General features: G+C 40.9%; 1 protein-coding gene across 1 annotated transcript in view; it reads left to right on the top strand.

Annotated features, from left to right (window-relative positions):
- The first annotated feature begins 13,721 nt into the window (after nt 1–13,721).
- LOC102197807 (regulator of G-protein signaling 8-like) overlaps nt 13,722–23,937 on the top strand; it is a 12,202-nt gene continuing 1,986 nt past the window's right edge. Inside the window, exons 1-2 of the mRNA XM_005747361.2 lie at nt 13,722–13,791; nt 21,114–21,179. Of these exons, the coding sequence (XP_005747418.1) occupies nt 21,125–21,179 (55 nt within the window). The 5' untranslated portion in view covers nt 13,722–13,791; nt 21,114–21,124. The remainder of the gene's footprint in view (nt 13,792–21,113; nt 21,180–23,937) is intronic.

The following is a 23,937-nucleotide window of genomic DNA, read 5'->3' as shown; positions in this document are numbered from 1 at the left end:
ATATAAATACAGGCCATTTACCATTTACCATTTAAGGCAGGCAGGTAGTAGCAGCTGATGGCACTGTCCAAGGTGAGCATCCTCAATCACACGGTATAGCAGTCCATCCTTTTCGCTGATCCGAGGCCACTGCTTCAGTAGAGAACGTACTGGTTTAGACAGACCCCCTCTCTCTCTGTAGGTAGGTCTCTTTTGTCTGCTCCAAAACTCTCTCAAGACACCAATTGTTGGGTCTGACACTTGGAAGCGATAGAGTTCCGCATTGGAATAACCAGGCATCATTGGGGTGTTGCCCAGCACAGCCTCACTGACTGCCTCCTCATCTGGTTCAGAGGCCTGCAGCAGTCTGATCCTACAAGCCTCAACTCCAACCATGACAAGATCTGAGTCTAGACTTGTACCTGCCCTTAGCACATTACATATGGCTATAGAGCCATCATATTCTGCATCCTCACTGTCAGGTTCTGCCGTGTCAACTGTTGGTTGCCGAGAGAGGGCATCAGCGGCAGTGTTGCAGCGGCCAGGGCGATACTTAACATCGAAGTCAAACACAGACAGCTGAGCTACCCACCTCTGTTGAATGGCTCCTAAATTAGCAGTGGGCAGGTGGCAGAGGGGATTGTTTCCGTTATGATTGTGAACTTGGACCCCAGCAGATAACTCCTAAATTTTTCTGTCACTGCCCACTTTAATTGTTGGGTTTTTCTCTGTATCTATGAAGCGCCTTGAGGCGACTTATGTTGTGATTTGGCGCTATATAAATAAAATTGAATTGAATTGAATTGAATTTAACGCTAGGAGTTTGAGCTTCATGCTGCTAAAGTTTCCCCCCTGCTTCTGGGACAGGACAGCGCCTAATCCAAGACTGCTAGCATCCGTTTCCAGCGTGAAAGGGAGACTGAAGTCAGCATAGCCTAGAACAGGGGCACTAGTCAACTTTTCCTTAAGCAACTCAAAAGCTTTTAAGCATTGCGGTGTCCAGGCTGAAGCAAAAAGCTGTTTAGCCCTGACATGACTTACTGTATCTCCTTAACACAGACATTCACTACATCATGGAGTGGCCCCGCAGTTTGGGAAAAGCCCTCAATGAATCTCCTATAGTAGCTGCAAAATCCTAAAAAGGACCTTAGCTCTTTCACAGTACTAGGGATGGGCCATTTTTCCACAGTGCTTATCTTGCCAGGATCTGTGCTTTTTCCCTGAGCCGACACTTCATGACCGAGAAACTTGACCTTGGGCTGGAGAAAATGGCACTTTTCAACCTTAACCTTCAGCCCCGTATCCGTCAGCCTTTTCAAAACAGTCTCCAGTCTCACAATGTGATCCTGGAATGTTGATAAAAACACAAGCAGATCATCCAAGTAGATCAACACAATCTGAAAGACCAAATCACTCATTGTGGCCTGCATAAGATGTTGAAACGTCGCGGGGGCATTACATAACCCTAAAGGCATCCTTGAGTATTCATACAGGCCAAATGGTGTGGTAAATGCTGTTTTGTCTCTGTCTTTCTCATGTACCACTACCCGATGGTAGCCACTGGCAAGATCTATGATTGAGAAGAACTCTGCACCACTCAAGGCATCCAGGCTCTCCACAATGCGAGGGAGTGGAAACGCATCACGCCTGGTCTTCGCATTTAGTCTGCAGTAGTCTACACACAGTCTAAGACTCCCATCTGACTTGCTTACCAGAACAACTGGTGAAGCATAGGAACTCAAACTCTCCTGAATCACCCCCTTTCTCAACAGTTCAGAAATGTGCTCCCTGACCTCTTTGTACTGATTTGGTGGAATGCGCCTGTATGGCTGAGAGACAGGGGCTTCATCTACAACAGGAATTTCATGCTTCACACGATCAGTGTACCCCAAATCCTCATCATGAAGTGCAAAAACATCCGCATACCTTTTCAAAAGAGTTCTGACCTCGACCTGTTTTCCTGGTGTGCCACCTACAGTATGTGTAATCTTCCCAATAAGTCCTGTACGCAGCTGTTGGCCCCCTGACAGTCCTTTTGGTTAAGAGTCACCTCCTCGTGGTTGGCAGATATGCGCTCAAATTTCACCTCGCATGGGTCACCCTCAATGCAGCGGCCAGGACTAATAATGTCTAGTCTAGCCTTAGGTGGAAGCCAGATATCCTCCTGTGAGATGTTCATCACCTGTACTGGGAATACCAGGCTGTTAGTTGACACTAGAGTTGGGATCACCAATAAGCCACCTGGGAGCTGAACATTCCCTGGTTCAACCAATGCGCTACCAAAATGCTTGCCATGGCCCCTTGCATAGACAGTGGTCAGGGATGAGGCAGGCACCCGCACTTTGTGTTTGCTTGCAACACGGGCAGTAGACACCTTTTCCACAAGCTCAGCAGCTTGTACGCAGTGGCAGGCCTTCCTCCAGCTGGACTCCAGCTCTCCCCCTAGAGTGGTGTCAAACTCTGAGAGTACTAACTGTCTACATCGTTTTGCAATGTTCATCCCTATAATGCCATGGGGTGACGAATCCAACCATTTGGGATTGTCTCTTTCTGTTTTATCATCTTTGATTATAAGAAAACCACATTCAGGTATAGTGAGCCCCATGACCTGTACATCTAACTCTACATAGCCTAAATAGGGCAGTGGCAACTGGTTGGCTGCTGTGATTTTAAGCCACTTGGCAGTACAGTGCGTATCTTCATCTTCTCCCTGGAGATGATTTCTGAAAAAGCTTTCTGTCAAAGTGCTTACATTACTTCCTGTGTCAAGCAGACATCTAAGGGATACGCCACCTATCTGGATATCTACTTCAGGGCACTGACCAACAGCATGTTCTAGAAAATGTTCCTTGGTTAGAGCTTCCTTTGAGCCTTCTGAATTGCCTCGCATTGCCCGGCTCATAGCAATGGAGGGTGCTCGTTAGCGGTGAACTGGGCATGGTTGCAGACTGGCTCGTAGGTTGTCGGGGTGCATTACAGTGTCTGGCCATATGTCCCACCCCTTCACATCGGAGACAAATAGGCTGACCCTCTCTAGTGTACTTAGGCTTGGGCTTAGCTTTAACACCTCTACTGTCTTCAGAACTGGCAGTCTGTCTTGTGAGCTCCCTCACTGCATTAGTTAACTCCCCTATGGCTTTACCCTGTTGTGTGATTATTTTAACCATCTCTTGCAGAGCCATGGTAAACTCTGTCTGTACATCACTGGTGGAGGTTGTCTTTTCACAGCTTTTATCTGGCCTGTCACTCACTATATTTCTATGTCTGGCTACATTAGTGCTGCGTGGACGATCTTCCATAGTCCACATGATTGCCTCCTCTCTAACATCAAAGAGACTACACTCAGGCTTGTCCCTAGTGAGCCTACGTAGTTCACGCCGAAGATTTGGGGCATGCACACCTTCAATGAATTGCTCCCGAAGTGCGTAGTATTAGTTCACTTGGCTACATACATTAATCAGCTTTTTTGAAGAATGGATCGATGGACCAGGAAGTGAGCTATCTGCTGAAATGCCCCCCCAAAATATGCATCTGCATATGATGGAGCTGCTTCAAAGTTTCAAATTATTGTAGTGTTACTTTGCTACTACAGTTTTCAGACACAGGTTCGAGACGGTACATTTTTATGTAACAGGAACCCTGTTTCAAATTCTCTGCACACCTAAAATTGTGTGAATGAAACCAGAGCATGGGTTATGTTGGAAAATGAGGACAATGCACATTCATACAGTAGCAGCTCTTCAATGCAAAAGTAGGTAAACTCTGAAGTACAACTTTTGTTTTATTCTAAACAGGACCATCATTAAAAAATTGGCGGGATGTTGTAATAAATAAGAGTCGAATCAGGCAATCGAGACCATAAACTGAGCCGAATTTGATCTGGAATGAGCCGGACTGCTCTGCCGGACTCCAGATCTACTACCCCGAGTGAGTCGTGTAATCCCAGAGAAACTACAGAGGAATTGGATTTCAGTGTTAGAGGTGCTCAAACAATGAGGTGTTTGGAAAATAATATGGACAAACTTGGTGTGTTGATTAAGACCGTCAAAGTCAATGTTGCCTGATGCGCATCACTGAGTGTTGCCATAGTGACACTTCTGACCACAGCATGAACATACCTGGCTTCGGGACTTTTTTGGGGGGCGACTGGCATGTTAAACTAAGTGGTAAGAAACTTGGAGCAACTGCAAAGAAATGATTGACAAGTGGTGACATCCTGGATACGTTACTGTGAAAAAATTTCTTTGGCCTGAATATTGAACTGCTAGCTGTAGAATGTGTCTCTTACTTCCTGAGGTGATATTCATTGCTGTTTGAATCCAGCTGAACTAAGCAAAAATATTATTTAATTTTTTTATTTATACATCTTAGTGATGTCTAAAAATACATTTTCATTTTTTTAAATTGATTTTCAGTCTGTGTTGTGATACTGTTTTCAGCATGTCTTCCATTTTCCATTCATTGGAAAATGAAATATATATTGGAGTTTATGGTAATTAATAATAACTTTGTTTTGATTGTCACACTTTACAAATCCATCCAGTGGGAGAGATTTGACCCTTTAGCTAGCTGGCTGCATGCTCAGCACCCTTGATCTATGCCATTGCATCAGAGGCAGTCAGATCTGTTGCACTATGGGGACTTTAGCGGCATGTTTTTGTGGAGCTTTGCCCGAATATTAACAAGATTGATTCACCTGCATCCCCACCTGCCCCAAGTTACAAAGCTCATTGGAGACAAAGAGAAGGACTAAAGGAAGAAACCAGTGCAGCAGCTGGGGAAACCTGCATGCAGTTCTCCGAGAAGACAATAGCGTTTCACTCAATGGCGTTTATGTTCAGTGTAGGTGAAGTGCTGATTGGTTAAAACACATAAAACATCAAAGACAAAAAAGCTGAGATGATTTTTTTTAACACTTGGTTTTATTCGTCTACAAAGGCATTATTTCCCCATCATATTTCCCCTTGGTGTTCTCCAAGGCAGGTGATTAGCTCAGGGAACACATCAACACAATCACAAACAAATGGAGCCCATATTAGAAGAAGTTTGTTGCACATATTTTTGACACTGCCCCCCATGTGGCAGTACAACTAGAGCTAGGTGTGGGACCCCCAAAGGTTTGTCTCACCCCTAAGGACTAACATGCGAAGACCTTCAGACTCACTCAGGTTATCTTCGACTCTCCCTGTCTGCTAAATCGCTAGAATACTGAAACCTCGTTAGATCCTGTGCCGTGATTGTTTAATTCGTTCACCTCCTTGGCATGTCTTCTTATTATCAGATTGAATAATGATGCTGAAGTGTTATAAACATAGCTGTTATAAGGAAACATGATGTTAAAGAACTCAGGTGAGTTTGTTTGTCAATGTGAGAAGGATAATAAATCACAGGCAACTGCAAAAATGTTAAGAAAAAGAATAACTCATTTCAGCTGTCCCGCAGAGAGGTGTGCTTGCAAATGAGATTCCATTAATAGTTGGTCTTGTATTTGTATTTGACCATTCATCTTCGTAAACAAGACAAAAACACGTCTTGCCCATAAAAGCTACCTGCCATGCAGTCACTAATTTGGAGTTAAGCACCTTTTTCATACTAATGCAAACTCTGCCTACAGAGAAGAGGATAATTGCATATGCATGAAGACCAACAGAGAGATTACTCCCACCACACATAGCCTAACTACCGCCATGCACACACACATGTGCATTTCAGATTCACTTTGACAGCTGTCTCATCTCTCTGCATGATGAATGTAAATTAAAGAATTAGCACACGCAAAGAGCAAAACACCCAAACAGACACATGTGCCACACACACGTGCACGCTTCCCTCGCCCAAATGGTCACTCCAAGCTACAGAGCTGTGAAACGCCGAGGCCACAGAGCATTAGTCCGAGGGATTCAGACTTCCCAGCTGAGCTTTTAACATGAGGAACAACGGCCCACAGCCACTGCATATGATGCCATGTGCCAGAGAGACAGACAGGCAGAGGGGAAGACAGAAAGGAAGCCAGAGCGAGACAGAGCAGACGCAGAGACACAGCTCCCCACAGTGGAGCTGTATTGTACCATCTACAAAACACCATAGGAAACATAAAAAAAAAAATATATAAAAGTGTCAACACCAGCAGAGAGCTTTATTTACCCTACCTGCAACTCAGGTTTTCACTCCTGATCCTCACAGCAGCTGCAATAGTTCTGTTATACCATCTTTTAATGCTCCGCATGGGTGTTATTTATCGCTTCACAGCAGAATTGCATTAAAATAGGCAAAAAAATAAATAAACCTTTGTAGGCTGTGAGGGCTTCTGAGATGTACTTTCATGGCCTGCGGCAACGAGATTCCCCCCTCCAGACGCACAAACAGAGAAATTATATTTTTTCCTATCTGTGTGTTGCTTCCTGTTTTTGTCACTGTCTTGACTTTTTTACATCACACCCAAAGCCGCGTGTATTTCCAACAGCGCTCTGGATAGGCCGTGCCCCGTGAGCATTCTGTCAAACGTAATGTAATTAGAGAATAGGGGTGACACAGCCAAACAGGGGTGAGGAAGGCTAATCAACTCTCTGTGTTGCTCTCCATCTGTAATCAGAGGGACAACAAGTGCGAGACAGATGCAGAGGGAGATTAAATTGATTAGAAATTAAAATCCCAGACCATTTATGTTCTAAGAGAAGTTAATTACAATTAAATTGTTCACTTATGCAGATTTTAAATTCATTTCCCCAGCCTCTGCCTCCATTTTTCCATCTCCCTGACTTCATCTGAGCTCAAACTTTGTCAAAAGGCAGATACTGTGCAAAGCTATGCACACACCTGAGCATTCGTCCTACGTTTCATTGTTAAACAGCTCGCATTTGCAACATGATTCTGCCATAACAGCATTCCTGAGAGGACTTTTCGCCCAGCGTTGACGAAAATGTCTTCGTCGACTCCAAGGATTTTCTGCTATTCAGTCAAAAGAGCATTAGCGAGGCCAGACTCGGCTCGCAGCCAGCATCCCTGTTTATCCCAAAGGTGTTGAATAGAGTGAGGTCGAGACTGTAAGCAGTGGAGTCAAGTTCTTCGACACTATCCCGGATTGGCAGCTTCTTCATGAAGACAGACTGGAGCTCGGGATGATGTCTTGTTAAAACACAAAATGCACTTTTCCAGACTGCTGCCACAAACTTGGAAACCCACTGTTAACTTAGTAAAACAGAACTTCATGCCCTGACATAAAAAAATCCTCTAACACTCCAGGAAATACAACCTCCAGCCAGTGATGTATTTTGGCCTTTCGCAGTTATTTACAGTCACATCAAGCAATTAAACATTATTACATGTGGTTATACTGTGCACTACTGATGAGCATGATGCCATTAGCTGTTCCCAGAAACATCATTTGTCTGTGTTATTTATACTGCAGCATAAGCTGCAACAGCTTCATGCGACAGTTCTGTTTAAAATATTAGAGTTATAGCCTCCTCATTCTGAAGGCATTTCTGTTAATTATAATACAGCAGCATTTCCTACATCTTCATGTCTATTTCTGTTGTTCTTGATGGCATTCTTAAAATAAACACAGTGTTTTGTATTTGTATTTATTTCTAAATATATCTGAAAATGAGTTTTTCTGGTCTCCCTGATTGTCTCGTGGATTTGGGTGTAAATAATGTAAAAAATAAAAATAAAAAAAGAAGAAGAAGAAGAAGTCCAAATCATTTCAAATGTTTGCTTTTGCTTTAAAGCAAATGTGCCAATAAGAGGACTGTGCAAAAAGGTTTCTTTAAAGGTTGCTTCCATGGAGCCAGACTTTCCTGTTGTTTCTGTGATCTTGAGCAATAGTTCTTGACCTATAAATCATTCAAGCGTAAAAAAGGCACCTGACAGGGTTATGTCTACACATAGCAGCAGACAAAAGAACCAATTTTAAATTGTATCTCTAAAAATTTCAGGAAACTGGACAAGTGGATGACAAAAGAAAAAGTGGCAGGCTTACAAAAGTATCTACAGCAGGTGAACGGTATCTGAAAGCCTTGTCCTTACAAAACAGAAATCCAGAAACACCTGACACAGGACATTTGAGGGATACATCTGGCCTTTCAGTTAATCCATCTACTGTTCACTGAAGCCTCCTTGGAAATAGTCTCAATGGATATGTGGCTGTCAAGAAACCATCTTCAGGAAGTGAAACAGGGAGGAAAGGCTGGGCCATACAAAATTACACAAGAACTGAATAGAAAATCAGCAGCAACAAGTCGGTGATGAATGCTAATTTGAAATTTTTGGTTAAACTCACAGTCAATATGTACAGAGAGGGTCAGGGGAGAGGTATAACAGTAATACCTCTGTAAGTGTGTCCATCCTGTAAACACAGTTGAGGCTCTGTCTTGATTTGGGGCTACATTTGAGGCAGTGGGGTTGGGACTCTTTGAAAATTCATAGAATTATTAAAACATAAAAGTGCCGTCAGATTTTGATCCAGAAACTCTGTTTTTTATTGTATAAACTACATTTTCTTGTACATGCTTCAATAAATCTTTGCACCCATTTTCCAACAAAATAAAAAGGCATGAGGTGTGGCTCAAGACTCAAGGCACACTGGATACCAAAGTTAAATTACCTGTGTATGTAGTTTTAAATAGCTTGTTGTGATCCAAGGGTGTTATTAGGCTGGATGTGGGCCTCCCGTGGCCTTCATCTACCAAATTACTGGCATCTTACGTTAATGGTTTATGCAAATGAATATGGGTATGTACAGTTCAATTACCTGGCTCTTATAAGCAAAGGTGGGTTATTTAGGACGGACCTTGATGAATAAATTCTAAGCAGATGTTCTCTCCATGCAAAACTGTTATATTCCCATTGTTCAATATGTGCCCTGTGAGCAAGCATGAGAGACCTGTCCTTCAGCAGCTCATACATAGTCAAAACAGTTGTTTGTGTTGTCTGGGCAAGAAAGACGTCACCAGTAAGTGAAAGCTTTAAATATAGACATTTATTTGTGTTTTGTAAAATATAAAATAATGTACTGGAGTTTAATGTAATTGAAATACATTTCACAGAAGCGTCTTGTTTCATTTAATTAAGCCAAGGTTATCTACTTAGGGCGAGGGCTTTTATTTCACTGAATCCCAGAGTACGGCATGTTAGTTGTTCTTAATTGTAGTCAGTGGACATAATTTGCATTACACTGGCCTGGACTTTGAGTGGAATCAATGATTATCTGATTGCTTTGGTGTAACAAAAGAATTTGTACATACAAGACTGATGTATTACTATCTTTAAAAGAGGCACATGATAGCAAGAAGTTGCATATTTACACATGCAGCAGGCAGAGACTAACAGTAGCATTCACTCAACCCTCTGTCTCTTTTTTCTATGTTTCAGTCTGGGGGACTATATCTTGCTCTCAAGCAGCTACATGTAGTTCTGTATTCACCTGCTAGCTTTCAATTTTGTTAATGTGAAACATGGAGATGTACCAATGTCACCTTGGGACAAAATCACCATTATTACTATTATTATTATTCATAGTAATAATAATAATAATAATGGATTGCATTTATACAGCGCTTTTCGGAGCCCTCAAAGCGCTTTATAATTCTACTATTCATTCACTCTCACATTCACACACTGGTGGAGGCAAGCTACAGTTGTAGTAGTGGTAGTACTGCATGAAAATCTAGAATGTACCAACATGAACATAACACTTTATAACAACGATCAAATTTTTAGCTAATTTAATTTATTATGAAATCATCCTATTGTCAACATATGATTAAATGTTTATATTTACGAATCACTTTTTCCACAATTTAAGTGATAAATAAATGATTTTTTGAAATGCTAATAAAAGGCATTCGCAATTATAATCGGACAGAATGGATACATGTAACTTGCACTTGATGTGGCGGTTGTGAGACTAACTCATTTTTAATATAAATTATTACTTTTAGAACCCGAGTCTTACCAAGCAATGTATAACATGTAAATAAGAGTGAAACTAAAAGAGGAGTAAATCTGAACACAAGCTAGTCTCAGTGTTTACGGTTAATGAATTATACCATTGCCAATTGGGCTCTCTATATGTTCTTTAAAACCAGTACTATATAACTGTCCATTTTAACTTTATAGTAAAAATATTTATAGCTCAAATATAAGTCTAGAGTATGGCATATAAGTATAAACATCAACTTTACAAGAACCGTCCATGTGAAACAGGCGTAGTTTATAAGCCAATCATAAACCAGTCAATAACACATAACACCTGGTGTCATCATGCCATACTATGAAAATAATATAGAAAAACAGCCACAGTGACCTGTGTTAATGTCTGAAATCCACTCTGCCTCCTCAGAAGTGTCTGAGGTAATATGCTTATTGTAGATTTACAAAGTGGAGCTGGAGATACAGCTGCATCTGGGTCACTCTTAAATATAACCACTCCATCTCATCTCATTGTCAGCCAGGCTTGGAAAATCACTCTGTTGCTCTTTATCTGAACCTTTGATCTCTACACACTGAACTTTCTCAGCAACCTTAAAGCGTAAACATTATCAGTCCGGTATAGACCGGATTTGTAAACCTGCTTGGCAATCTTTTTCACTTATACCTGCAGAGTGTGTTGACCAAGTTTATATGTATAAAATTATATTTCAAAAATGATGTTGCATAAGATTTTACAAGTAAACTTAAGACAAAGACTGTGGGCCATGAGGAAAAGCCAAGCAATATGTACAATGGTGGGAAAGGCAAAAAGCAGTTTTCCATCACGGTGATAGTGATAGGTTGGCAGATACAGGGATGAATACTGCTCAGAGTGCGTATGTGACAGGTTTGCGGTGGGAACGTCATACTCGCAGCATCTCCAGTGAGGTCATTACAGATGCAAATCCCAGTCGCAGCGGTGTTTTATGACATCTGTTCTTGTTCTCCGGGTTGGCCCCGGCAAGCGTCCCGTCGAGGACTTGCAAATCAAGACAGAAAACGAGAGATGGGCGGACAGGTAGGCCCGCTCAGCTGTCAGCGCTGTCCCCCGTTTCCCTTCTTTTCCTCTCCACTTCTTTCCTACTGATCACAGCTCTGCCATTTGTGCTGCCATCAGTCATTTTCATTGCCCCATCCCTCTCCATGTCTTTCTCTCTCCGTGTTAGATGAGGACATTACACCCCAACCTCTGCCTGATACTTCAGCATCTGCCTCTTTCTGCCAATGGTTTTCTCCAAGGAGTTTGATGTTTCAGAGTGAACTGGGTCAAAGAGCTTCCTATTCCCTATACAGATGCCTGCTTCATGCAAGGGAAAGAGACCGCGGTAGTTATGAGGTGACAAGCCTGTAAGAACACACCTACAGCATAGTTACCTGCCTAAATCATAAAACGAGGTTGAGTCAGTAAAGGCAGAGTGGCATTTAACTAACTCACAGCCATCTAAGAAATAAATTTGTACTTTCACGCTCAGTGCAAACATTCAGTAAAGTTTTGTCAGCCAGAAAGTAAGTTAGGTTTGAAGGTCAGGAGAATGGATGATGGGGATAATATAGTGAATAATTAAACGTGTAGGAGGCCACTCACAAACAAAGGCATGCTGATTAGACACAGGAACGTTGCGGAAGCAGCGTGGATTTGCCATTTAAATAACAAATATACAAACACTGGGCTGCCCAATTAGTTGTTCAGGATGAAACATAAAGGAGGATAACTCAAACAACTCATGTACACATTCTTACTTAGGAGTGTTTCCATGGTGAAAGTAAAAAACTGCCCAACTTTCAACCAGAACACTGGTTTAAGTTTCATCTAGGACTGGCTTTCATTCCTTTTGAGTGAATATTAGGCAGCAAATCTACTTGTAAGCCGGTGAAATCAACTGGTAAAGTCCCAGTCATGCAGGCCTAAAGACTGGTCAGTCACCCTCCCAGTAACCACCAGTCATAAGAATGTGTATTACTTGAGCAGTTGGCATGTAGCACCACAGTGCACGAGGTCCGGAGCTCTGCAGTGAAAACCTCTTTGTGATTGTTTTGTTTGTTAGCAGGTTGCCTGTAGTTTGAGTGACACACCAATTATACAGTCCAGATCAAAAGCTTAAGACCACTTGAAAAATGGCAAAAAATCAGATTTTGCATGGTTGGATCTTAAAAAGGGTCCAAGTAGAGCTTCAACATGCAACAAGAAGAAATGGGAGTGAGACAAAACATTTGTTTTGAGCATGCAATTTATTGAAAACTCTTAAACTGAAACAGGCTGATTTACAGCTGATCAAAACTTTAAGACGTGTCTTTAAAAGGTCACATCTGTGCAAAAATGTGGATTCATTGTCATTTTCTGTCAGGTAGTCACACTGTCATGACGTTGTGATGGTAAAGGCAAAAAACTTTCCCCTTTTGAACATGGTCGGGTTGTTGAACTGCATAAGCAGGGTCTCTCGCAGCACACCATCGCTGCTCAGGTGGGAGGCACTAAGACAGTCATTTGGAATTTCTTAAATGATCCTGATGGTTATGGAACAAAAAAGTCAAGTAGAAGACCCCAAAATATTTCACCAGCACTGAGCTCTAGGGTCCAATTGGCTGTCCGTCAAGATACTGGGCGATCCTTGACCCAAATTAAGGCCGTTACTGGTGCCAACTGCAGCCCCTTTACAATCAGACGGGATCTGACATTGATGGGCTTCAAAACCATTTTACTTCTTTTATAACATTTAGGTCCAATCAAGAGAGTGTCTCCTGAATTAAATCCTTAATCAACAAATCAGCAAAATCAGCTCTCCTATAAGAACAACTCACAGTTGATACCAATAAAATAACAAAGTGGATTCAAAGTATTACAAAATACTGCAAAAAAAGGAAAAGTGTTTGATATTCTGTCACTAGCAGTGATTGCTGTTTTTGTTGCTTTTTTTGGTTGAATATTATGTTGCTATAGCAACAACTAGTCACACAGATCTACAGTAATTATACTCACACATTGTGAAATTTGCCATTTTGTCAGACAGCAAATGCACTTAAAGCATTACCTTCTGGGTTTCTTTTTATTTTAACCATTCCTAAACAACTAGGAATGATATTTACTGCTGTCATTAGTGTCCCTCCTTTGCCTAAGGCCTTAATGCTGATCCCTTTCTATTATACTGGCTCATTTGTACAATTTTCTATATCCAATTGTGGCTCACAGACTCTCAGACCTCCTGTTTCCTATTTCTGAATTTGGCCAGTGTTCTTCTGACAGTTTCACAATTGCTTCCATGAGAAAATACATAAAGCAAATTTTACTGGGTCACTGAAAAGCGTAACACCCACTGCTACAAATAGTGAGGACATGTTCATCTCACTAAATAGCATTAATGATTATCTTAGCCATTTTTTAGTATGAGCAAAGAAAATGTTTGCGCTTTATTGTTAAATCAACAGATTTCTCACATCGGTTGCATGGCAGTCTCGAAGGGCCAAAATCTTAGCCAAACAGGTATGCAGCAGCAGGGAGGAGTTAGGAACTAATGATTTGCTTGAGGTCTATCTTTCTTTCTCAGTTTAAATGATTCACATTTCTAAATGTCTATAAACGCTAGCTTGAGAAACACATCTGTGGAAAGCAACAAAATGTGGGCTTTTGGTGCCAAAGTCCTGTGGCTTCGCTTCTGTTTAAGTTAAAAACTGACGAGTGAAAAGTGACATTTCTGTCAACCCTGGGAACGCCTGTAGCGCAGCTCAACATGCACAGACTTGTACCTGTAAAGTAAGTCAGAGGAAGAAAGAGAAGCCCGACAAGGAGGATACTTATCTGCACAACGGCAGAAAAATACTTTTCGGCAACAGAAAACACATGTTGTAAGTATGAGCTTCAAATTGGCTTCACGCTTCAAGACAAAGAGGTTGTCTGTCAGTGAGCTTTTTGGTACTGTTGAATATTCTCATTGTTTTACTTCCCCTCCGGTCTGCTTTGTTCTTCGGTAATGACTGACTTTCTCTGATCTCGCCCATACAGAAAACATGTTGCTAAAATAAAACTGGAATGTGTTTTGCGGATGGTTTTCTCTTGTCTGCGAGTTGGAGAACAAGTATTTCTGATGGGGCTCCTGTGATCTGTGCCGTTTTTATTGGAACTTTCTTCCTTTGTGTTTCTCAGTATGCCTGCAGCTCTCTTTCCCTTCACTCTTTCCCTCCCAAAGAAAACATGAAAAAGGGCCAAAGATGAGCAAGAATACTTTGAGCTGAATGTGCTCTCTGTTCTATATGATGCACTCCAAAAACTGAGTGCCTGCATTAGGATAGCCTTTCTTCTGATGCCTTGTCCTGTACTTCTGAAGAACTGCTTGATAATGGTCATGACCTTAGACTGAGTTTTGTTATGAATAATTTTAGGAATTGAATGATTTAGAGCAACAGTGCTTGGACAAGTGAGCTTTTTACACAATTATTTAACAGAAATATGTGCCAAAGCTGTCAGTTTGCGCCTTCCTATTAATCTCTTATATGGCATTTTCTTCCTTCAGCATCTTGTCAACACCATAAAAAAGCAAAAGGGTTTGAAAAAGTAAAGACAGCTTCTCATATTGGATGTGCTATATGCATCTGCAAGCTACTTTGAGACCCACCTCCACCCTCATCTCTCGTCTCTTCTTCTTCTGGATGTTTAGCATCAATATCAACACAAGCAGGTCTGTCTTTGCCTCCTCCAGCTAACACACAGCTTTACACTGCACGGCTCCAGACACACAGGGACACAGTGCCTCCCCTCACTAACAGCTGAAGTAGTTAACATTCATAACACTATACTACATTATAATAAAGACTAGCAATGATAGTTAGATAAAAGAAGAATAACTACAGGTCAGAGATGGGATATTAAGCCATGACAGAGCAGATTATGGACATGTAGAGAATCCGTCAGGTTGCTGTCTGTGCACGGCAGCCGGGGAACTGAGCAGAGGGTTCAGAGTTTGGAGAACTAATCTGAGTAAATAAATAGTAACATCTAGAGCACAGCAGTGCAATCAGACAGACCTCAGGCCTGAAAAGCAGAGCTAAGGATGCAAAGAAATGCAGACTGTGAGTGAGTGATCTGTGGGGGTTTTTGTGTGTGTGTGTCTCTTTTGCATTTTCCATACTGCTCTTCCACAATAATTAAATCATTGAGATTCCAGGTATTGTGTTGTTTCTTGTATCCTTTGTTTATTAGTAGGTTTTAAAATGTGTTATCTTCACGATTCGTGATGATCAAAATAATTTCTAAAACAAATGCACCTTTTATATTGAGTCCTAAATACTTACTTTGTAAAAAAGTTACTTTTCATAAGGGAAATTAGTTGTTAATTAACAAGTAAACTTTGTCAGCATTTGACTTTATCGTTATTTCTTCTGTTGTTGAACGATGGGGTCAAAATCTTTCCCATCATATCAAAAAATGGTTTCCAGGATTTTCCCCTTATCGAGTCAACCTTAATGCACATTAAAGGACAAGGCGGCGTGGTCTTCCCTTACATTTTTCACTTATTTGAATGGAACAGAATTAACCTAATTTAATTTAAAAGAAGAAAAGGTTCTCTAGTTCATATGCTTACCTTCATCAGGGCATTAATTTGCAGCTAAATGTTTCATAGAATTGAGCAAAAGCAGTTAACTAGAATCTGATAGAAAAATATGGGGGAAATCTGCTAGTTTGCAAGCAACACAAGTCTCCAGCATCTGTCTGTTATGCTCAGTCATTTGGGCAGCTGTCACAGCAGAAAAGTGTGTGACACTAACTCTGCAATGTTGGCTTGCCGCAGCAGGCTGGACTGTGCTGCCTGGAGCAGTCTTGCACCAGGTACTAATGCTTGGCTTACAGTGTCAGGCTGATGCTGCTGACTTAATGACATCCTAGAGACAGAAAAAAATCCACTGACATGAGGAAGTGTTCTTGATTTCTATATTTCTCCACACTGACAGCTCTCTATAGCCTAGCATATGGGAAAATTATTCTCAAGCACTGTTAAAGAAATTATGATGCCCATAACTGAGGCTCTAAAAACTGTCCCCAAAAAAGCTCACAGCTCTGGTTGCCAGGCACCCTCTGAATCTCGGACACAGGACATTCATCTATGATGTGCACATTTCTGAGTGTGTATCTTATAAAGAAGCAGGGCAGAGCAGTGTTTAAAGCGTACCCTCTCTGGAGCGCTGTCTTCCAGTGGCTTCAGACACACCAGCAGCTTCTTCTCTGCTGCACCTGCTCCTCTCAGCGCTTTCCTTTGTTATTTTCTCAGTTCATTTTCAGTTTTTATTTTTATACTCCAGTCTCAAATATTAGTCCTACAGAAATAGAAGGCCTAACTGTAATTGGCCACCTGGTGACTTGAAATTGTTAAATGAGATCTATTTAGCTTTATACATACAAAAGTTCCAACCTGAACTGTTAAGCATCAGCCAATTTAGCACAAGCTAAAGCAAAAAGCCACAATTCCAAAAAGGTGGGGTACTGTGTAAAATGTAAATAACAGAATGAAATGAGTTTTAAATCTCATAAATCTTGATTTTACTCAGAGAACAGGAGAATATATAAAACATATCAGATGTTTTAGGTTGGACATGTTACTTGTTGATAACAAACAACAGCTCACTTTAAATTTGGTGGCGATTTCACTGTGTTGCATGCTGATTTCTGAGAGAGGAATGTTGTCCTGCTCTGGTCTGATGTAGGATTCCAGCTCCTCAACAGTCCTGGGTCTTCATTGTCATATTTTCCGTTCCATGATGTGCCCAGTCAGGTCTGACTAAACAGGTCTGGACTGCAGCCAGCTCAGTACCTGGACACTTTTACAACAAAGCCATGCCCTCTTAATAACTCCAGTATGGGGTTTAGCACTGTCTTGCCAAAATTCTGTATGCAACAGCTTCCATTAAAAGGATATCAAATCTGGATGGGAGCATATGTGGCTCTAATATCATCTTTACTTCTGAGAAACTCAGTAACAACAGTATCAAAAACATTCAAGCAGGCTCATCTTCAAGTATTTATTGGAACATTTCTTTAACACAGGTAGAATAAAGTCTTCTTTTACGCTTAAAAGCTTGGACGCTTTAGTCCTTGCTCTACCACTTTGTACTGTCAAACTAGTTTAAGAGCATAAAAAGTGAAACCTTTGCTATCATCAGTGCGTCATATTCCTCCCGTCAGATCTTGGCCATTTTTCCTGTTTGTTCCTATTAGTGCTCCCTTAGATCACTTACTTTAAATAGTTCTAAGCCTTATATAATTCAGCAAGTAATTGAAAGCCCACCCCGGGTTATGAATATGTATGTTGTAGTTAGAAGAGCCTGTGGGAATATACAGGAGGTTGCATTAAAAAAATAGTACCTAACAGAATCCTGAGGAGCTGTCACAGACATAAATAGCACACGTTTCCCTACGAGCAGAAGCTACTGTACCTGCCTGCTTGCAATCAATATTTATATCTGTCATTGACATTATCTGTAAAGCAGCTCTTATGTCATCCGAATGTCAGATAGCGTGACTAGGTCTTGCCAAGTATTTGATCCTGTGAGTCTGTCGCTGATTTTTTTTATTTATTTGCTCTACTTTTGAGCGTGTTCACTTGCTTTAATTCCTTGAATAACATTTACCGCTCTGACTTATTCTCATCTGGTTCCCTGCTGCTGCAACGACCCAGTTTGCCCACAAGAATCATTAAAGTTTCATCTAATTTAGAATCTCTGAACAAGTGTATTAATGGCAAGAGGATGCTGCTGGTTTGCCATAAAAAACAGATTTCTGACATAAATCTAACTCACTGTAGATGAGTTACAATTAAACTTACAGGCTTTTCAGTCCATGCTAGTACCCCCAGTCCCCACAGCTGTCTAACTGCCATCTGCATAATGTTAGCAGCTCATGTGTAAGATATTTAGTTACTCTTGTTTCCAAACTGCAGTATTGATAATTTTCCTGCATTTGTATCATTTTATATTGATATTTTAAAAGACTATTATGATATTATCTGCTTTTCATCATCAAATTTGGATCTAGGAGAGCCTAAAAACTGTTTTGTAGGGAGTAACCTAATGGCTAAACAAGTATTCTCATAAAAGTAATGCTTCTGCATGAACCCGGTCCTTTTGTTCCTAGTTCTGCTTCCTCCCTTTGTGTACTATCACACTTTTTCCTCACCAGTGAACTATCCAATGTGTCAATATACCCTGCTCTGAAAATTTAAAGCAGCACTTTTTAATGAGTATTGTATCAAGTCAGTTAAACTTCTGGGATATTGATCTGGTTGATTGATCGAGATTATTGTTAATCAGTTTCAGCTGCTTTGGTGTTCATGAAATTAATAACGGGTGCACTAAGGGCACAGCAATGAGACAACCTCCCAAAAAAGAATGGTCACTGACACTGTCCCCCTCCTCATCTTTTTTGACTGTTTTGGGGTAGTTTTGTATTTGGCTGGTCAATACTGGCAGCATCAAGCAATATCTGGAGTAATCCAACATCTCCAGCATAGCACACCAATATGTTCCATTGCTAGAAGATTTGCTGTGTCTCTCAGCACAGTCTCAAGAGCATGGAGGAGATTCCAAGAGACAAGCAGTTCATCTAGGAGAGCTGGACAGGGCCATAGAAAGTCCTTAATCCATCAGCAGGACCAATATCTGCTCCTTTGTGCAAGGACGAACAGGATGAGCACTGCCACAGCTACAACATAACCTCCAGCAAATCACTGGTGTGTTGTCCCTGACCAACCAATCAGCAACAGACTTTATGAGGGTGGCCTGATCGCCCATTGTCCTCTAGTGGGCAGTGTGCTTACGACTCTTACGACTCTTAAATTTTGCAATTTTAGTTACAGCAATGTGGGGGGTTCCTTTGGAGTTTTTGCATTTTTGGACTTTTGACTCTTTCCTGCTCTTTCTGTCAACTGACCTAAACACTCAATTAAAACTGAGGTACAGACTTTTATCCTGCCTCTGAGTGAACTGTTCTGTTCACCCTCCTTTAAGAAGTGCTGGGGTTGCTAGTCAGAAAAAGGCAACTGAACTTCTATAGATATTTTTTGAAGACATTTTACATCTTATCCAGGAATCTTCTGAAGGAGAAGCATTACTCAATATTATTTTTTTAATACATCATGTTGTATTATTTCTCAATGGAGTTATTTGTTACCCTACTGGTTACATTACATTTGCCTCACTGTGTAACATGAGTTGAAATGCATTGTCAGTTAGAAATATAAACCTTGGGCTATAATCCCACACATTGATCTTGTGTGTTCTGATTAGCATAGAGATTTTTGTCAGTCTTTTAATGTTTAAGTTTGAAACAAAACCAGAAACACAATCAAAGGTGAAAACAAGCCCATAGAGACTTTCATTGTAGAAACATGGTCAATGGAGGCTACAAGCAAGCTCAGGCTCTGGATGCAGTGCACGAGTCAGCATACGCTCATCCTGGGTTCTTTGCGACCTTTGTGGTGAAATGTGTTAACACCACAGGGACACTTAACATAAAAGTGGTTATTATGACAGGTGGCTATCTCTCAAATGTTTCCACAGTACTCTATGCAGTTCTGTGGAAAAACTACATACACCCTATGTTTTTGTACATTGTAGAAAAACATTTGGCAGCAATAACTTGAAGTAATTGTTTGTTTGTTTTTCTAGTTAATTTATTAGACTCTCATGTTGTTGCAAAGGAATTTTGGCATACTCTTATTTACAGCGTTGGTTCAGTTCATTGATGTTTGTTGGCATTCATTTATGCACAGTTCTTCTAAGATCCTGCCACAACGTTTCAGTCATGTTGACGTCTGGACTTTGAGTGGGCCGTTGCAGCACCATGGTAGTTTTGTTTTTCAGTCATTCTGTGAAAGCTTTGCTGCTGTTGAATGGGATCATTGTTCTTTTCGTTTGCCAAACTTTAGCTGTCAGCACAATGGCTTCTATTTGACTCTAGAACACTTTGATAAAGAGGAGTTCAGGATGAACTCAAAGACTGTAAGGTGTCAAGCTCCTGTAGTATAAAAAAAACCCAAATCATCACCCTTCTACCACTGTACTCGGCAGTTGCAATGAAGTATTTGTGCTGATATGCTGTGTTTGATTTGGTGTTGTACTTTATGACCAAACCTTTCCAATTTGGTCCCTCTGTCCAAAGAATTTGGTTGCGGACTATTCAGATGGAGCTTTGCAAACCTTTGCTGCCAAGTTATTGCTAGAGAGAATAGACTTTCTATACTTGTTCTTGTTCTTGTTCAGCTTTTTCCAAATTGCTCTGTCATAAACTTTAATATTTAACACGCTAACTGAGGCCAGTTGACTCTGAGATGCAGCTCTTGGGTTTTTTGCAGTTCCTCTAAACATGAATTTCTCTGGGGGAATTTCTGGGGCATCCATCCACTCCAGGGAAGATTTTGGCATTGTGTTAACACACATCTAACTGCTCCAGACTGCATTCAGGTTCTTATGCTTTTATACAAATGCTCACACTTGATGATGATCATTTAATCAGGTGCAGCACCTGGCTGCTACTTATTCCTTTTGGAAACAGTAAATATGCACTTCATTTTTCTCATGGCTGTATCATTTGATTAAGCTGATGGTCCCATCCTTCTGGGATGAAATCATGCACTCCTTTTTTTTATAGACAACCAATCAAACCAATGATTTTTACATTATGAAGTCAGCATTTATGACATACTTTGTGATGATACGTAAAAGCAAAATATTGCAAGGAAAATATCTGAATACTTCTTTCACTGCTGTGGGCAGGAATGAACTCACATCCAGGAGAAGCATTGACTGATCTAATATTTGGCATCAGATATCAAGTCATTCACTGTACTGATACCTGGTATTCAATTAGGAGCCAATATCAGCTAATTGTTATTAATTTCATCCTCTAGACTTGGAAATATGACAAGATGAGGTACCCATTTGGAGTTTTATTAAACTGACAATATGAATGATTTATATCAGTTAATTTAAAAAGTGACGTTTAAGAGATAAAACGTTAATTAGTTAATCTAATGTAATAAGTAGGTACAATTTGGGATTTAACTTTTTATCAGCTTATCTCTGACGTGAATGTGCCCTGGTCCTTTGTACAGAATGTACACTGTCTGTTTGACAAGATGTACGTTTCATGAAGTTTTTTTTTTTTCAATTTTGCTCTGCAGAGCTCCTGTTAATGATGTCATTGATGGCGTGGGGGGAGTCATTTGACCGTCTTCTGGAGTGTAAAAGTAAGGCCACTTACTCCTCTCATTGTCCTGTCAAAGGCTGCTCTCTCTCAATTCCTCATCCTCTCTCTCTGTCTTTTTTCTTTTCTACCTTCTCAATTCTGCACCGCTCGGCCCTGCAAATCTTGGTGAATTGCCCTCGGGACTTCTTTAGGAGGATCGAGGATATATTCTCCTCTCAAGTTCATCAAACCCATTTGGAAGATATATTTAAGGAGGACGACACTGGCCGAGATAAGAAGCGTAATCTGAGCTGCCGGTGTAGATAGGATGATTTCAACCAACTCTTATTCATTTATAAAGCCGGCACCCGCTCGCGGCTATCACCTGACCACACTCCTGCCCTTTTTTTGAAAATGACAGAGGTGGCAGATAAGTTCTTTCTTTTTCTCACTCTTTACGCTGCCTTTCGTCTCTCATCACTCCACTGAAATGAACTCAGCCCATCTGTAATATTTTAGCCTGTTGTCTTCGGCATCAAGATTGACTGCCCTCCAGAGTATAAATTTCATCTCGCATTCCATTTGCTCCATTTCCCTTTGAAGGACTGCAATGACACGTTTGATAAACAGGTAAACAGGGGCAGAAAAAAAAGGAAAAGAAAAAAAATCTAATGCCATTCATATACCTTTACGTCTCATGCGAATTTAACTCAGCTCTGTTGTGATTGAAAGTTCAGATATGGAGTGATTTGTAGACGGGAACAAGCGGCCTCTGGATGTGTTTTGTTTCCTGTCAATTACTGTCAGAGCGCCAGCTGTGATTTATGTAAAGCGATTTCTGTGAATAACACCGGTGCTCGCAGTTAGCTGCTTGTTTGTGCTCCCCTAAGACGAGCTGAGTATTTAACACCTGCGTTGGCATCAGAGCTCCATGAATACGCCCATAACAAAGGTAAGGAGTGTGGGGAGCAGATAACAAGAAATATTGGTGTGTGCAATTATATGATGCAGAAGCAGAGCACGCGGGGTTCGGTTTTTGAAGGTTTTGAAGTTAAAAGGGCCTCCAGACATGCACCACAATGCCTGGCAGTTTTCTGCATCGTCTCTTTGTTCACTGCCTTCTTTGAGCTTACGAGCACTGTTAGGAGGAAAGGAGAATGTGAGAGAAAGATACAGAATTGCTTAACCTTCAGAGGAGGCTTGTTGCTCTCATGAAATTTACCTAAAATACTTTATAAATTTGAAAGTGAATGATTCGTTTAAATTTGCTTTCACCCAATATTTTGTCCCTGTCGTCAGAAAAACTTGTTCCTGATTCAAGAGCTTACAGCAGTTTACAGTGAACAAAAGAGGCCTCTTTTGAAGAGCACAGGGTAGAAGTTTCTGGTGACAGACAGTGAAATTGAAATAGCAGAAAAGTCCAAATGAGCTGCTGTTTCCTGTAGATTAGATATGTGAATCCTTCAAATCAGTGTAAAAAGTTATTTTCAAGTTTACGTCCATGCTACCATCTTGGATCTTTCACCGATACCGGTGCCAAACCGCTACTTTTGAAACGGTGCCGGTGCTTAAACGGTGCTCAAACCGGTGCTTAAAAAATGGAGAACACAAAATTGGTCCAAAAACCTCTCATGTTCAGCTGTGTTTGCTAGTTCACCTTACATGCGTTAATTTAATAACGTGGTTAGCGTACTCAACGTAAACTACACACAAACAACATTAAGCTACTCACGCAGAGAAGCTGCTGCTGCTGCCCTCATCATCCGTCATCATTTCTGCTACACTGGCAGGGCTAGGGGCCAGGACTCTACTCTTCGGGTTTTTGGGGGATGTTGCAAATTCTGGGTCCGATAACAGGCACCACACCTGCAGTAGATGTGCTCGGTGTGAGGTCTCGCAGCAAGCTATCAAATACGGCGCATTTCTCAGCTTTTAAAAAAAAAGCTATGCGTCGCCAGCTGTTTCATCGGATTTGAGGTGTTACCTCCTTTGACAGTATCACAGTATCAGCTTAAAGCACTTGTTGCTGCTGAGTTTGCATATTTTGCTGTGAAGTACAACCAGACTTTTGACCGCTTCGCCTTGGACATTTTTAATCTGTAGCTCTGCTCTAAAAGAACGTACATACCTGGACCCGCCTACTATCCTCGGAAACGTAAAATGATTGGCTAGAATCTAAAGTGTATCCCAGCTCCGGAACCGAAATAAAGCACCGAAATGTGCGCTGCTTTTCGGTCTGGTTACTACCGTTTATGTCAGAACCGGTGCCATCACGGCACCAGATACCGGTACCCATCCCTACTCAGTACAGAGAGCAATTGTCATCAATGACATGACACTGATGAAGTCAAAAATAAAGTTAATAGCGTGAAATAGATGAGCTGGGGTTTAGGTGGGTTGCAAAGTAGCTTACAGATGCAGCGTGATTAGGAAGGCTGCCAAAAGTAATGTAATGTTCAACAAGATCATTTTTAATTTAACTATTCAACAAGCTGATTTTTTTTCTATCTTGTACCTTGCCATATGTGGTTAAGGTTTAAAAATGATCCTATTTTGGCTCCGTCAGGTCTCATGGCATTTTGTGAAACAGTCATAAAAAATCTTTAAAAAATAAATATTTTGTGGTCTTTGTGGGCATGAATTATTACGCTTTTCCTGTCTCTGAACAACATGTATTTGTAGTGATGCATTTCAAATTTGTGTCACCATGGTAACTAAGAAAACAGCATCTGGCAGCAGCTGTATTTGAACCCAAACCATGATAACAGTGACATACTGTATTTGTAGTGAACAATGTATTTATCAATCAAATGATATTT

The sequence above is a fragment of the Pundamilia nyererei genome, unplaced genomic scaffold (genome assembly GCF_000239375.1).
Source record: "Pundamilia nyererei isolate P.nyererei 1_Seehausen unplaced genomic scaffold, PunNye1.0 scaffold00195, whole genome shotgun sequence".
NCBI classification, from domain to species: Eukaryota; Metazoa; Chordata; class Actinopteri; order Cichliformes; family Cichlidae; genus Pundamilia; species Pundamilia nyererei.
This window is presented reverse-complemented; position numbering and strand designations above follow the sequence as displayed.